This window comes from Saccopteryx bilineata, chromosome 4 (genome assembly GCF_036850765.1).
Source record: "Saccopteryx bilineata isolate mSacBil1 chromosome 4, mSacBil1_pri_phased_curated, whole genome shotgun sequence".
Lineage (NCBI taxonomy): Eukaryota > Metazoa > Chordata > Mammalia > Chiroptera > Emballonuridae > Saccopteryx > Saccopteryx bilineata.
This window is the reverse complement of record NC_089493.1, coordinates 49,205,126-49,221,663: the sequence shown is the minus strand read 5'-3', so window position 1 is coordinate 49,221,663 and position 16,538 is coordinate 49,205,126. Positions and strand designations below refer to the sequence as shown.

The 16,538-nt window shown below is 38.7% G+C and overlaps 3 protein-coding genes across 6 annotated transcripts in view; 2 read left to right on the top strand and 1 right to left on the bottom strand.

Moving 5' to 3' along the window:
* Window positions 1-1,218, top strand: part of ATL1 (atlastin GTPase 1) — an 80,053-nt gene extending 78,835 nt beyond the window's left edge. For all 3 annotated transcript variants that reach the window (XM_066272098.1, XM_066272095.1, XM_066272097.1), the window contains one exon: window positions 176-1,218. In XM_066272098.1, the coding sequence (XP_066128195.1) occupies window positions 176-286 (111 nt within the window). In that variant the 3' untranslated portion in view covers window positions 287-1,218. The remainder of the gene's footprint in view (window positions 1-175) is intronic.
* Window positions 1,219-2,325: 1,107 nt separating this feature from the next.
* The window catches only part of SAV1 (salvador family WW domain containing protein 1), a 31,592-nt gene continuing 17,379 nt past the window's right edge, over window positions 2,326-16,538 (bottom strand). Inside the window, exons 4-5 of one of the 2 annotated variants that reach the window (XM_066272099.1) lie at window positions 16,010-16,153; window positions 2,326-3,734 (exon numbers count right to left, since the gene is read on the bottom strand). In XM_066272099.1, the coding sequence (XP_066128196.1) occupies window positions 3,533-3,734; window positions 16,010-16,153 (346 nt within the window). In that variant the 3' untranslated portion in view covers window positions 2,326-3,532. Of the gene's footprint in view, window positions 3,735-8,865; window positions 9,485-16,009; window positions 16,154-16,538 lie in introns of those variants that run through there. The other variant, XM_066272100.1, reaches the window with a different exon arrangement.
* On the top strand, window positions 10,944-11,316 carry LOC136335100 (small nuclear ribonucleoprotein E-like). Its single transcript, XM_066276138.1, has one exon. The coding sequence runs from the start codon at window positions 10,960-10,962 to the stop codon at window positions 11,236-11,238; it is 279 nt and encodes a 92-aa protein (XP_066132235.1). The 5' UTR covers window positions 10,944-10,959; the 3' UTR covers window positions 11,239-11,316.

The window sequence follows — 16,538 nt, the reverse complement described above, 5'->3', positions numbered from 1 at the left end:
GGAGTTCTAAGTTATTAGTTATTAATTTATATCCTATGTATAAATATTAATGACATAGATTCCAAATTTAGCATGCTAAAATTTTATATAGTACTATAAACTAATTTACTAAAAAGGAAAAATTTTACATTTGTATGTTTAGTATGTTTTATAATCTGTATTCTTGTATTTTCAGGCTTTATACAAGCTTTACAGTGCAGCAGCAACCCACAGACATCTGTATCATCAAGCTTTTCCTGCACCAAAGTCAGAATCTACTGAACAATCAGAAAAGAAGAAAATTTAATCCAAATTATAAAAAATACAGGTGCACGACCAATTGTCAGTTAAATATTATTTCATGTCTCCATGTAAACATTCATAGTGCTTCCATCAGAACAGGGTCAAGTATCAGACACATCTGAAGAATGCAAAATGGTTTATTTCTTTTATTTCAGTGTTTAATAGCAGATATATGTATGCATGATTTTACTTTGTTAACATGTACAGTTCCTGATTTTGTCTTTAAATATGTTATCATTTAAACTTATTTGTCTATTTATGATGACAGTACATGTGTTCTGCTTGAATTTACTAAATTCTACTACTGGGTTATAATTAAACCATGTAGTAATATTCCTCTATGTTTGGATATGCTCATTTAATTTCTACAAAGGAATTTAAAAATTATTTCACAGTCATTTGTTAAAGCACAACATCAGAACTCAACAAGTTGGAGTCAACCTGTATCATCTTACATATACCATAACCTCTTATTTTTAAAAACATTTAGGAGAGCTTTTCAGTTGCTTTATCAAAAACTATGTATTGCTTCATTTACATTATTATTTAATATAGAGAATATAAACCTGTTGATCAAAAATGAACAAAAAATCACTTTGTATGTATTTTGAGTTTCTGCATTGTATATTTTTTCATTTGGTACACAAAGAAATGTATTCATCATAGGCATATTCTTTTAATATGTAAACTACTATTAAAGTTTACTCTGGTTCATAGGATTAAAAACAAACCGCTTACTGAATTTGGAAATGTTTGGGAGGTGTTGATGATGACGATGGTTTATCTCTTTTTTAAAAACTCACAATGTATTTTCTTTAATGTTGACCCCATTACAGATTTAGGTTTCCATTTTATGAAATGTATGCTAATCCTTTAGGTACCTTCCTGTTCTCTTAAACCAGTAATTCGACACTATTTCTTTTTTTTTTTTTTTGTATTTTTCCAAAGCTGGAAACGGGGAGGCAGTCAGACTCCCGCATGCGCCCGACCGGGATCCACCCGGCATGCCCACCAGGGGGCGATGCTCTGCCCATCTTGGGGCGTCGCTCTGCCACAATCAGAGCCATTCTAGCACCTGAGGCAGAGGCCACAGAGCCATCCTCAGGGCCCAGGCAAACTTTGCTCCAGTGGAGCCTTGGCTGCGGGAGGGGAAGAGAGAGACAGAGAGGAAGGAGAGGGGGAGGGGTGGAGAAGCAGATGGGCGCTTCCCCTGTGTGCCCTGGCCAGGAATTGAACCTGGGACTCATACACGCCAGGCCGATGCTCTACCACTGAGCCAACTGGCCAGGGCCTCAACACTGTATCTCTAACTACTAAAATCTCTAGTGGAATTTCATTGAGCATATTTTTTAGAGGAAAAAAAAAAGTGTAGTGGTAAAAAAGAAAAGTAATACTTCTTATCTGGGAGATCTAAAGCAGGCATTTTTGCCTGACCAGGTTTGAAATCCCAAAGTTACCAGCTTGAGTGCAGGCTCACCAGCTTGAGTGTGGGATCACAGGCATGACCCCATGGTCACTGGATTGAAGCCCAAGGTCACTGGCTTGAGCCCAAGGTTGCTGGCTTGAGCCTAAGGTTGCTGGCTTAAGCAAGGGGTCACTGGCTCAGCTGGAGCCCCCCAGTCAAGGCAGGTATGAAAAAGCAATCAATGAACAAGTAAGGTGCCAAAACTATGAGCTGATGTTTCTCATCTCTCTTTCTTCTTGTCTGTCCCCTGCCCCCACTTAAAAAAAGAAAAAAAAGAAGTCATTTGTAAGTGTCTTAGAAATGGTTAAGCCATAATTAAACAATAATACAAAGTAAGGAGTAATAGGAAAGAAGAATGAAAATAGAAGTGTGACAGTTCCTAAGATATGTAAGCTTAAATCTTAGAAAAATTTGATCACATGCCCTGCAAAGTAACTTTTCCCACTGATAAAATTCCACTAGCTTATTTTCATTTTTTCAGTACCCCTTTCAATATACTGCTTCCTTTGCCTATGGGTCTTACGAATGGAAAAATAAAATATTTATAGCACTGTCTATAAAACATGGACTCAAGCACATTTAGTTTCCACAAAAATATATTTAATAAACTCATTGTATAAAATCAAACATTTAATATTTCCAACATTTTATCAACAATTCAAATTCACTACTAACTGGGAGTGCTTTGTATTTTGGAAGATTACCTAAGCTAAAAATATATTCACATATTTACAACACATGTCAATATAACTGAAGAGCTACTTCAACTGATGCTGAAATTCATGAAATTCTAGAGACTTATATGCTAGAAGTGCCGTAAATTTGTCTGCAAATAAATGTACTATGTGAATTATGAACAATGTCTTAGTAACTATTAAATCAAAAGGAAAAAAATTGGGAAGTAAATACAGGTCTTAAAGTCCTCTGACACACTCTTAAAAGGTAAGTAAAATCAATTTATTGACCAAGATTTCTTAATGAATCCCTGATTGTCATTTTTGGCAGCTCAGCCCAGCTTGTTAGGATGGCAGTATGCTATGCTGTAGAGACTAACTCTCCATTGTCTTGTCAGGCCATGCTCCTAATGGCCATAAGAGTCCTGGCCAAAAGTCCGGGAGTGATGTCAGCAGCCCTGAGTGCTGGACACACCTTTCCCAGAGGCTCAGGCCTCTTGCCTACATGTATTCCTGAAATATTACAGGCCCTTCACCCTTTCTTACCAAGACAATACCTTCTCATCACATTTAAAGGGGTTTCTTTACATTTTGAGGAGAGGAATCGCATTAATTATATATAAAAATGTATCACAATAAAGGTCCCAAATCCCATTTTATGTTTTGAACTATACACAACAGTAACATTGAAAGCATTTGATTCCAGATAATGTTCCACACTAAAGCAGTAAACATCTTTTTTTAAATACTGCATAGGTTATCTCTCCCTCTTTTCTTAAGGAAAGGTACTGCTACTATAAGAGTTTACCAAGTGATCATTTCCTATTTAATATATTGTTATAATGCCATTTCTTGCTGTATTTGTCTCCACTGAGAATATGCAAAAAGCTGTTTCCTAATATGCAGCATTTAGAAATTTTCCATGTTGGCTCTTAAAATGATAAACTTTTTGCTTAATAAAAGAGTATTTTTAATAATAAAATACATGTAAAATTAGAATTTTATAATTTCTAAAAAGCTGCCTTTATTAACTGAAGTACTTGTTTGCAGTTTTTTATATTTGAAAATATTTTTAAAGCCCTTATAAAACTTAAATTTTATTTTTAAAAAATTAAAAATTCTTGCCATGTTGCTGGGCATACCACTGCTGCCTCTGCTTGCGGTTTTCCAACTCCGTGAGAAGAGCCTGTCTGTAGGCTTCATACATTTTGACAATCTGTTCCAGTTCTTTCATGAAAAGCAACTTTAGCATTCCCTGGTATGTATCCAGGTCAGCTAGCTGGAAGAGTTCCCACTTCAGAATGTGGTCATATCTGTTTTAAAACATAATCATACATATATTCAGAATACATACATAAAATATGTACTTACAGGAATCAACTGTTTTTATAAACAGCAACTTTATGAAAACTAAACCATAAGCTATAATTGAAAACAACTGAGTTATTAAGTGTTATTTAAATATACTATTTTTTAAAATTATTTTTATTTATTCATTTTAGAGAAGAGAGAGAGATAGAGAGAGAGAGAGAAGGGGGGAAGAACAGGAAGCATCAACTCCCATATGTGCCTTGACCGGGCAAGCCCAGGGTTTTGAACCGGCGACCTCAGTGTTCCAAGTTGATGTTTTATCCACTGCACCACCACAGGTCAGGCCTAAATATACTATTTTCAAGGGAGAAGAAAAACTGTTATTACTTCATTTCAATTTAAGTTAAAAGAATACCCATTTCTTTTCATCTTAAGTATCAGTTATTCCAATACTAAGATGAGACAAAAATAAACACAGATTGCAAACCACCATGGTTCTATAATTTCTGAAAAAAACATTCTATGCTATTCATAACTTCAATTAAAGTTAACTGTAAGGAACTTAAAAATGCTTTAGAGCTCACTGTTGCCTGCAAACAATACATAAAGACAAGCATGGTCATTTGTGTCATTAGTGTGGATAGAGCTTTTTGAGGAATGCTATTCACTTCAGGAAACAAGGAACTACACAGAAATGAAGACCCATTACTCGAGGGTTGAGTTTTCCTGAGGTTGAGTATACAGTATTTAAAAACAAAAAACCAAACAACAGAAAAACTCAAGCAGAAAGTAAATAATAAACTTTTCAAAATGAGAAAATAGACTGTAGAAGACTCCACAATGTGGGGAAGGACTCATGTAAGATTTTATATATATATATATAAAATTTTATTCAGTGAGAGGAGGAGAGGCAGAGACAGATTACTGCATGAGCCCTGACCAGGATCCACCAGGCAAGCCTACTAGGGGACGATACCCTGCCCATCTGAGGCATTGCTCCGTTGCTGAGTAACCGAGCTCTTCTTAGCACCTGAGGCAGTGGTCAAGGAGCCATTGTCAGCCCCCAGGGACAACTTGCTCCAATTGAGCCATGACTGCAGGAGAACGGGAGGGAGATAGAGAGAGTGAGAGGGGGAAGAGTGGAGAAGCAGATGGGCGCCTCTCCTGTGTGCCCTGACCAGGAATCAAATCCAGGACATCCACATGCTGGGCAGACTCTCTACCATTGAGCCAACCAGCCAGGGCCTCATGTAAGATTATATTTAAATATGTATCTAAGTGGTCCTCTTCAATGGTAGGTAGATCACATACTAAAATGGAAGTATGACACAAACTAAAGCAGTAATTTATACTTTGAATTGAAAGACACCTAAAGAGTGAAGTCTAAACTAAAGTGTAGAGTATAAACTACACTTGAATCCAATTTTTCTCATTTTATAGATAAAAAATTGAAACCCAAAGAGGCTATATATTATATCCTCTTGCAAAACTGTTTTGTGATTAAAAGATTAGACAGATAGGCGACTTCTCTGGCCTCCATCTCCTCCATCTTTCTTCAGGGCCAGGGAACCTCGCCGGGCGGGATGCTCTGTACTCAATAAAGCCTTTTGTTATTCCACAAAAAAAAAAAGGATTAGACAGATAGGAAACTATGGACCAGGATGTCTCAGAGTAATGGTTTTGAATGTTAACACTAAGACTAGACAAAGAAATTGAACTAGAGCAGGGATATACCTAAATGATAATGAAGTTATACTTCTCAAATCATACTGCAGAGCTGACATGATAAGCTTTGATTATAAATTCTATTAAATTTATGTTTAATGATTATTTATATAGTATAATATTTCCTATAACAATCCTTTGGTAATTCATTTACCATATTATTCCAAAAGGATCATCTATCTAATATAAATTAAAAGAGGCTTTTTAAAAAGGGAAACAATAGCCTGACCAGGCTGTGGCACAGTGGACAGTGCACTGGCCTGGGACACATAGGACCCAGGTTCGAAACCCCAAGGTCGCTGGCTTGAGCCCAAGGTCAATGGCTTGAGCAAGGGGTCTCTGGCTCAGCTGGAGCTCCCAAGGGAAAGTACATATGAGAAAGCAGTCAATGAACAAGTAAAGTGCTGCAATAAAGAACTGATGCTTCTCATCTCTCTCCCTTCGTGTCTGTCAGTCTCTCTCTCTGTCTCTCTTGTATTAGGAATACCAGAAGCACTATATGCAAAACCACAAGGTAAACATATTTTGTTGGACCCCAATTTTATTCATTTTATTACTTAATGAGTGCTATAAATTCACAAACAGATAAACTTGGTAGAAAGCTTTACCTTCTATTCAGTAGGAAACTCCAACAACTCACCAACATAAATTAGATAATGCAAGAAATACTCAATGACTCCATGAAGAAATAGTTGTAAGGTGTTTTCTAGGACATCTGCCATTCATGTAGCTTAAGGTTTTACTTATTTGAAATAAATTTATAATTCCTAACAAAAAAAATTCCATGGCTAAGGGGCATTTCAACAATGCCTACTGTTTTAACATGCTTAAATTTATACCAGACAGTGAACTATAAGAACATTAAAACTCATTTATTGGTCCTGGCTTGGTAGCTCAGTGAATCGAGTATCATCCCAGCATGCCAAGGTCATGGGTTCAATCCCTGGTCAGTACACAAGGAGAGGCAACCACAGCATAACTAAATGGAACTAAGTAGAACAAGTGATGCTTCTCTCTTTATCTCTCCCCCTTCCTCCCACCCCTTCTTTCTCCCTTCCTCCCTCTCAAATCAGTAAACTTTAAAAACAAACAAAAAAAACATTCACTTGGGAACAAAATTTTTGTGGCACCCACAACACCACTTGTTCTTACCTAATTCAAGTGTGCTGATCTCAAATCTGACATTAGATTTTCTCTGTAAGCTACAGTTTTTTTGCAATTCAAGATTTTAGGTTTTCATCTTATTGTAAAATTTTCAACATTTAGTTTAACATAATGAAGTAGAATGTCTTCTTGGGCATCATCTTTGTGAAAATATAATTTATATAATGCAGTAAATACACTAATACACTAAAAGATATGATTGCATCAGAATTTGTCTACAATTTCGAAATAGAACATGTTAAAACACTTATTTTAATCATAAAATTTGCGCAAAACTTATTTAAATTCTATTCAGGCAAAAATTTGCATTTGTAGCTCTTGCGTTTGTGTACTTATTGAGGACAATCTTGTTTGATGCTCCAGCAGTAGTCTGCTCATCACTAACAGCTCCAAGATTTTCGGGAAACTTATCAAGGTGACTGTTCAGGAAGTGAATCTTAACACTGAAGTTACATCCAATGTCCCGGAAAGCCAACAGCATGCTTTCAACCAGAAGTTCATAGTTTTCTGCTTTTTTGTTGCCAAGGAAGTTCTTTGTAACTGCCACAAAAGACTGCCATGCTGCTTTCTCCTCCTTATTCATCTTCCTGGCAAATTCTTCGTCACGTATGAGGGTTCGAATTTGAGGTCCATCGAATATACCTGCTTTTATCTTCTCGAAAGAGAAGGCAGGAAAAGCAGAAATAATATGTTGAAAGTATTCACTTTCTCTATTCAAAGCCTGAAGAAACTGCTTCATTAAGCCAAGTCTGATGTGAAGTGGGGGGGAAATGATCCTGTCTCGATTAACTACAGGTTCATTCACAATATTTTGCATCCCTACTTCCAGAGCTTCATGTTTCAGCCACTCCTTCTGTGTCCAGTGTTTCTCTTGAGCTTGGCTGTCCCACAAACACAAAAAGCAAAGATACTTCGTGAAACCTGTTGTCCTAGCAGGAAATTTACCATTTTAAGATCCATACAGCCTGACCAGGCAGTGGCACAGTGGATAGAGCGTCGGACTGGGATGCAGAGGACCCAGGTTTGAGACCCCGAGGTCGTCAGCTTGAGCGCGGGCTCATCTGGTTTGAGCAAAAGCTCACCAGCTTGAACCCAAGGTCGCTGGCTTGAGCAAGGGGTTACTCAGTCTGCTGAAGGCCTGTGGTCAAGGCACATATGAGAAAGTATCAATGAACAACTAAGGTGTTGCAACGAAAAACTGATGATTGATGCTTCTCATCTCTCTCCATTCCTGTCTGTCCCTGTCTTTCCCTCTCTCTGTCCCTGTTAAAATAAAAAAAAAAAAAAAAAAAAGATCCACACAAATGATCCAGTTATGCTCCTCATACTTCAGAAAGTCGAGGATAATTTTTATGTCATTATAATCTTCTCGCAGATGAGTTGAATAACCAATTGGAACCGCTGCATAAACATTACTGTTGTGTAGGAGAACACATTTCAGACTCCGTTTAGAGCTGTCAAGAAATAGCAGCCATTCTGTTGGACTGTAAGTGGTAACACCTAGTAACAAAGTGTTGGTAACAGTAAATAAAGTGTTTGTCTTCAGAAAAAAAGTCCCCAAAAATTTGTTCACACTTCCTGAAACGGGATACTTTAGCTGACCTGTGAAGTACATTCTTTTCTTGAAGCCTGGAGGCTAATAACTCAGCTGCTTTCTTTGATAGGCCCAAATGTCTTACTAAGTCATTCAATTCGGGTTGGCTTAAACTGCTGAGGGGTTAATGATTGCTTGGCATCAGAAGAAGACCCTTCAGATTCTACAACCATTTCTTCATGTATCTTTTTTTTTTTTTTTTTTTTTTGTATTTTTCTGAAGCTGGAAACGGGGAGAGACAGTTAGACAGACTCCCGCATGCAGCCCGACTGGGATCCACCCGGCACGCCCCTGGGGCATGCCCACCAGGGGCGATGCTCTGCCCACCAAGGGGCGATGCTCTGCCCCTCCGGGGCGTGGCTCAGCTGCGACCAGAGCCACTCTAGCGCCTGGGGCAGAGGCCAAGGAGCCATCCCCAGCGCCCGGGCCATCTTTGCTCCAATGGAGCCTTGGCTGCAGGAGGGGAAGAGAGAGACAGAGAGGAAGGGGGGGGGGGGGGAATGGAGAAGCAAATGGGCGCTTCTCCTATGTGCCCTGGCCGGTAATCGAACCCGGGTCCCCCGCACACCAGGCCGACGCTCTACCGCTGAGCCAACCGGCCAGGGCCTTTTTTTCTTTTTTTATTTATTCATTTTAGAGAGGGGGGAGAAAGAGAGAAGAGGGGAGGAGCAGGAAGAAACATCAACTCCCATATGTGCCTTGACTAGGCAAGTGTAGGGTTTCGAACCGGCGACCTCAGTGTTGATGCTTTATCCACTGCACCACCACAGGTCAGGCCTCTTCATGTATCTTATCAAAATACACCTGATCACCATGTTCATTTTCTTCGTCCTTAGAAGAAATAAAACCATTGAAAACTGGAACCGGAAGTGTCTCAGAGTTTGGGATAGGTTGTATTGCTGAAGGAATATTAGGATATGCGATCATATGCAGTTTTTTCTTGCCGATGCCCTTTGTATGAATCAGACAGAAATAACAGTCACTGCTGTGGTCCTTAGGTTCACGCCAAACCATGGGAATACCAAACGGCATTCCTTTGCGTTTTCCTTTTGTCCAGTCACAAAGCATTTCCTCACAATTATGACACACAATATAAGGAGCCCAATTCTTGTCTTGATCGCCAAGGGGAACTTGAAAATAGGCAATATATGCACGTGTCACAAATGATGAAATATTGTGTCTTTGACGTTGAAGTGTGTAACAGCCACATATATAAGGTGTCAGGACTATTCTTACATTCACGCCTACTCGAAGAAGCCATGATTCAATCTTAAAACAAAATAAGAAGGTGTTTTTATCAGATAATAATTTTTTACATTTAAAAACAACTACAATTATGTAAAAGTGATGTTTGTAAAACATTAATTGCCTTGTGGTTATGTTCAATCCAAGAGTCACTGCCCTTTAACTCCAATTTAAAAATCAATGCATGCCATTAACTATAACAAAAAGAAATTAAAATTGCATAAAAATTAGAGTATGCACCAAAAAACGGATTTCAGATTTGGAATCAATGATTCAGAAATACATAGAAATTGTTCTAAAACCTCATGGAACAGAAAATGAAAAAAAAAAATTGTTCCCCAGTGTTATCTGTGTATTTTCCAGCAAGGAAAAATAGAAGAGAAGTTGGTAAAAGTATTTGCTGTTAAGATATAAATATCATTCTGTACAACAGCATTCAAATTTCTTTAAAAAGGAAAAAGATAAAAAGCTTCAGATAATTTTGATTTCCCAATCACAGTCTTTAGTATCAACCAATTACGGGTAGAAGCAATAAAGTAGGAATAACTAGAGAAAATCCTTTGGGAAGAAGAAAAAGTACTTTAAAAAAGTACATAGATAAGAGTACATAATGCATCAATTTCCACTCAAATTCCTGCCCCTGCTGTTTCTGTTTCTATATAGTTACTTCCCTTCTGTCTATAATACATCCAAATATGCCTGATCTTTAAAAGTATATAATTACCACTTTTCTTCTTAACTAGCCAAATAATCTACTCTCCCCTAAATTTAACTTTTAGCTACTTATACAGTACTCTAAATACACAGGTAAATCATTCAGAAAATAGGCTGTAAAAACCACTCCAATAGCCCATGTTTACAGCATCTCTTTTGCTCTGTTTTTCCTAGGACAGTATTCTATTCAAATACTACTTATAAATAACCCATGTATATAAACAGCTATTGCTATAATGCTACCAAAAACATGTTCATACTGCAGTGGATGCTGTCCTTAGGAGCCAAAAAAGTGCTGCCAGATATCATAACGCAGACTAAGTTCCCTGCACCTGCCCCTTTAACATGTAATCAAACTTTCCCCCTACACCCAGAACTGGGTCAATAGTGACACTGCAGGATCACAAAATCACAGGAATAAAATAGAACCCATGCTACGCTACTGCTGGGGAACTGGGGCTGGGGTGTGTGTGAGGGATATTAGATAGCAAGTATGTTTCTAACAGTATTTTTCTGTAAGATCAAGTCTTATAATTTTATCCAACAGCTTGGCTTAATTATAGGTTTATGATGCATTACAGACTTTTGTGAGGAGACTTAGAAACATAACGTCACTCAAACTAATAAATAGAAGTTAGAAATAATCTGTTTCTAGGTCAAGTTCTGGAGGTACATGCAAACATTATTTTGGTAATTTACTACTAGAGATTTAAAATTTCAGGAAGTTAGAGAAGTAGCATTTTGAGGACGCATGGGGTTTAGTGTGGTCTTTGTCAGCTTCAACCATGGCATACTGTGGCCAGGGCCAGAAAGTGCAGAAGGTGATGGTGCAGCCCATCAACCTCATCTTCAGATACTTGCAAAACAGATCTCGGATTCGGGTGTGGCTTTATGAGCAAGTGAATATGCGGATAGAGGGCTGTATCATTGGTTTTGATGAGTATATGAACCTCGTATTAGATGATGCAGAAGAGATTCATTCTAAAACAAAGTCAAGGAAACAACTAGGTCGGATCGTGCTAAAAGGAAATAATATCACTCTGCTCCAAAGTGTCTCCAACTAGAATGACTAATGGAGTGAAAAATTGTGGAATATTAATTGCAGTCTGTCTTTTAGGTGTTCTTTGTTGGGAATGTAGTTCTTAAACATTTATCCCTGTTGCTTTGACTACCAGATGACAATAAATATTATGGATTGTTATTATTTTTTTAAAAATTTTTTTTCGGGAAGTTAGATTGTCAATTGTTAAACAAGAGGAAGAAAGGCCAGCTTTATTGGCTAAAACCTTTATTTTTGGTAAGTAATCAATTCTCCATCATCTAATTCATAGATAAAGCTCATTCTTTATTGATAAAACAATTTTAACCATTTCTATATTCTTTGTAGATAAAATTTAGAAGCAACTACAAAGCAACAGGTTGCTAGTCCTCTTAAGTTTTTCAGCAAAGAAACATTTATTCTCTTTTTCCAGTCTGGCCCATTCTGGGAGATTTCTGAGTTACCTCAGGGAGAAAATAAGTCATTAGTTTCCTAAAGTTTTATAGCTAGCTCATAGAACCAGGTATGAAAGTGACTATAATCTTTGGGAGTCCCTTATTTTCATAAGAAGCAAGGAATTCCATTTAAGTACACTTCTGACCCCAAAGAAAAGCTTTTTATGTTATCTTTTTTTAACAATGACTATAGATTAGAAATAACATATAGAAGGAGTAGCCCTCTTCAATCTTACCAATTCCCCCAACTAGCAAAGATTAACAGTTGGGCACATATTCTTCCAGACTTAAAAAAAAATATATATATATATATATACATATTATAATACTTGACTTAGGGTCAGCATATGAACATAGGCTATACACAGTAGTGGGTCAAGTGGTATTCAAGAGTGAAAGAGGCCCTGGCTGTTTGGCTCAGTGGGAAGAGCGTCAGCCTGGCATATGGAAATCCCAAGTTCAATTTCAGGTCAGTGTACCCAGGAGAAGCACCCACCTGCTTCTCCACCCCTCCTCCTCTTGCTCCTCTGTCTCTCTCACCCTCTCTTTTTTCCCCTCCTACAGCCATTGCTCAACTGGAGTGAGTTGGCCCTACGTGCTGAGGATGACTCTATGGCCTCCGCCTCAGGCACTAAGAGCTCAGCTGTTGAGCAACAAGAGTAATACCCCAGGTGAGCAGAGCATCGCCCCCTAGTAGGAATGTCAGTTGGATCCTGGTCAGAGCGCATGTGGGAGTCTGTCTCTGCCTACCCAACTCTCACTGAAAAAAAAAAAAAAGTGAAAGGGATTAAGAACACACATACAAGGTCCTGGCTGGCTGGCTCAGCGGTAGAGTGTCAGCCCAGCATGTGGAAGTCCCGGGTTCAATTCCTGGTCAGGGCACACAGGAGAAGTGCCCATCTGCTTCTCCACCCTTCCCCCTCTCATTTCTCTCTATCTTTCTCTCTTCTCATCCCACAGCCAAGGCTCCATGGGAGCAAAGTTGGCACAGGCACTGAGGATGGCTCCATGGCCTCTGCCTCAGGCACTAGAACGGCTCTGGTTGCAGAGGGGCAATGCCCCAGATGGGTCAAGCATTGCCCCCAGTGGGCATGCTGGATGGATCCTGATTGGGCGCATGCGGGAGTCTGTCTGTCTGCCCCCCACCCCCACTTCTCATGTCAGAAAAATACAAAAAACAGAACACACACACACAAAAACACAGGCAACAGCATGGTGATTAACAGGTGAAGAGGAGTAGTGGGAGGTAGAAGAGCGTATAGAGGGATAAATGGTAATGGAAGGAGATCTGACAGGGTGGTAAACACACAATACAATATATAGTCAATGTATTATAACATTGTACACCTGAAACTCATATAATTTAGTTAACCAATGTCACCCCAATAAATTTTTTAAAAGACTGAAAGAAGAGGGAGAGAGAGAAGAAAAGTCCATCTGTTATCACACTCCTGATTCCATTCCTATACTATACAGACATTATCATATAAAGGAGCTTCTGTAGGTTAGCTGAGATATCGAACCATGCTAAACTTCTATGAATATATGTGTTCAGGTAAACTAAAACCAATCTTTAGATATGCACTGTATATACCTTGCAGAATAATATCTATAATTAAAAATTCTTTTAAAATTACATTAAATTTAACTTTAGGGGAAATAAAAAGAACTGATACTTTTAGACTACAACCCTCAAGGATCTTCTTGTTTCTCTGAATCAGGTCACAGATCAACAGCTATTAATGTATAGACTGAGAACAGAGAAAATGTTGGTGTTGGCCAAAAATTAATAATTCATAGTAAATGACCAATAACTATGAGAATGTGAACCTGGCCTAAATAAGTAGAATCACGGTCAAATAAATTATAAGGCATATCTTTTAAGTAACAACAAACTATTCAAATTAAAGCCTAAAGAGAAGCTAGTAAGAACAAATGGTTCTAAGCAAGAAAAAATAATTAAAAGCACATTCAGACACACACACACACACACACACACACACACACACACACATACACACACACGGCTGGTAAATATATATATATATATATATATATAGCAGGATGGTAAAAATTTAGATCAGAGTTGGCTGAAGCCCTTGGAAATTTTATTTTGATGATCATCCTTTAATAATTATAGACTAGAGTTACTATTTAAAATAACATACATGAGGCCCTGGCCGGTTAGCTCAGTGGTAGAGTGTCAGCCCGGTGTGTGAAAGTCTCAGGTTCAATTCCCGCCCAGGGCACACAGGAGAAGCGCCATCTGTTTCTCCACCCCTCCCCCTCTCCTTCCTCTCTGTCTCTCTCTTCTCCTCCCGCAGCCAGGGCTCCACTGGAGCAAAGTTGGCCCGGGCGCTGAGGATGGCTCTGTGGTCTCCACCTCAGGTACTAGAATGGCTCGGATTGCAGGGGAGAACCGCCCCAGAGGGGTCGGGCACATGTGGGAGTCTGTCTGTTTGCCTCCCTCCCCCTCACTTCTCACTTCAGAAAAATATAAAAAAATATACAAAAAACCCCCAAAACATACATGAAAGGTTTATATTCCTTTTATTTGAATATTAAAGATTTAATTATTTGCCTGACCAGGCGGTGGTGCAGTGAATGGAGTACTGGCCTGGGACACAGAGGACATAGGTTCAAAACCTCAAAGTCGCTGGCTTGAGCAAGGGGTCAATGGCTTGGCTGGAGGCCCCAGTCAAGGTACATATGAGAAAGCAATCAATGAACTAAGGTGTCACAACAAAGAATTGATGCTTCTCATCCTTCTCCCTTCCTGTCTGTCTGTCCCTATCTGTCCCTCTCTCTTTCTCTGTCTCAGTCTCTCTTGCTAAACAAAAAACAAAACAAAAAAATATTTAATTATTTTATTCCAAATACATTGTCCAAACATTTTAAATTCTCTAAAACTCTGCTTTGGGCTATTTTATGTTGATAATAAAAGAGTAAGATTGGCTCAGTGGTAGAGCATCTACTTGGCATGCAGGAGTCCTGGGTTTGATTCCCGGCCAGGGCACACAGGAGAAGCGCCCATCTGCTTCTCCACCCCTCCCTCTCCTTCCTCTCTGTCTCTTTCTTCCCCTCCCGCAGCCAAGGCTCCACTGGAGCAAAGTTGGCCCAGGCGCTGAGGATGGCTCTATGGCCTCTGCCTCAGGCGCTAGAATGGCTCTGGTTGCAACATAGCAACGCCCAGATGGGCAGAGCATCGCCCTCTGGTAAGCGTGCCGGGTGGATCCTGGTCGGGCACATGCGGGAGTCTGTCTGACTGCCTCCCTGTTTACAACTTCAGAAAGATACAAAAAAAAGAGAGTAAAAATACAAAAACTGGTAACCGAATGTTATCTTATATAGTTGTTAAAAGTACATAAAATAATTATGTTTAAAATGCCTAGTAAAGTATGAGGAGTTTAATAGGTGATATGTAAATGATAATTATTATTAAATAAGTATCATTGACAAAAGTAAATCATCTTTGAAGTCAGAGATAAAGGTTCATAATCTACCATTTAATAGTTGTGTGATCTAAGCAGAGATAAAGCCTCTGTTTTTCACTTACAAAGTGGGTTTTGGGAAGATTACATGACGTAACAGGTCTAAAAGTTTAGCACAGTAAAGTACACAGGAAGCACTGGATAATCAATAACTATTTACTTTCAAACACCCCCTTTTCTGAAATCATACCACTTTGTATATAACATTGTTACTAATTTTTGTCACTTTGGGTTATTGATCCGAGTCCCTACTTCTGTTTCACAGAAGAAGCAGCTCTTTAAGTTCTCTCCACATGTAAAGCACTCTGATAAATACGTGCATAATATTATTAAATTCTTAATAACCTTACGAGTACGTACTATACAATCCCCAATTTACAGAAGACAAAACTAAGTTAAACACCCTGCCTAGGGTTACACAACCAAAAAATAGTGAACCTAGATCATTTAATTCCAGAAACTGTAGCCACTATCCATACAACCCCCTTAACACCTTTGTGTCCTGCTTTGTTTCACCTATGTACCCAGGACTTACCTGGGTCCTTACTTTTATTACAAGATAATGTTTCACTTATTTACAATTCAACCTCCCCCTATGACAATGTCATCTTCTTAATGTATCCCTAATGTAGTACAAGTCTGCATACAAAATGAAGATTCAAAAAATGTTTGCAGAACATATGTCTAATCAACTTTATAAACTGTAATATTCTTTATTCAAATAAAATATTATTTAGAACCCCAATATTATTAAAAGAAAAAACAGGCTGATAGGTGGGTTAAGCAGCCCAAAGACTCCATTCAGTCTTCTAATCACACTTAAAAAAACTGAGGCTGTAAATTCACTTACTTCACAGGAGCTCGAGCATAAACCTGAAGCCAGTCAGGAATTTCTGCAGTATGATATGGATTTGCAGGTACCAGAAGGGACTGATTTCTTTCAGTTTGCTGTGGCTGGTATGTGACAGGAGGAGGTTGATCATACCGAGGTACACTAAAAAGGAAGAATTTACATTCATTAGGATAAAGGCCCTAAATCTAAACAAAGAATTATAAAAAATGAGTATCTAAGAATTTTTAATGAGACTCGTGTTCAAATTGAGTTCCTTCTGCCACCTAAGAAAATACAAAGGTCTGGCTTTTTAAAACTTTATTAATTTTTTGCCTGACCAGGCAGTGGCGCAGTAGATAGAGTGTCAGACTGGGATGCAGAGGAACCAGGTTCAAGACCCTGAGGTCACCAGCTTGAGTACGGGCTCATCTGGTTTGAGCAGAGCTCACCAGCTTGGACCCAAGGTCTCTGGCTTGAGCAAGGGGGTCTGCTGAAGGCCCACGGTCAAGGCACATAAGAGAAAGCAATCAATGAACAACTAAGGTGT

What these genes read in the sequence shown, in the direction of transcription:
- LOC136335100 (XM_066276138.1), top strand. Translation starts at nt 10,960, where the DNA reads ATGGCATACTGTGGCCAGGGCCAGAAAGTGCAGAAGGTGATGGTGCAG.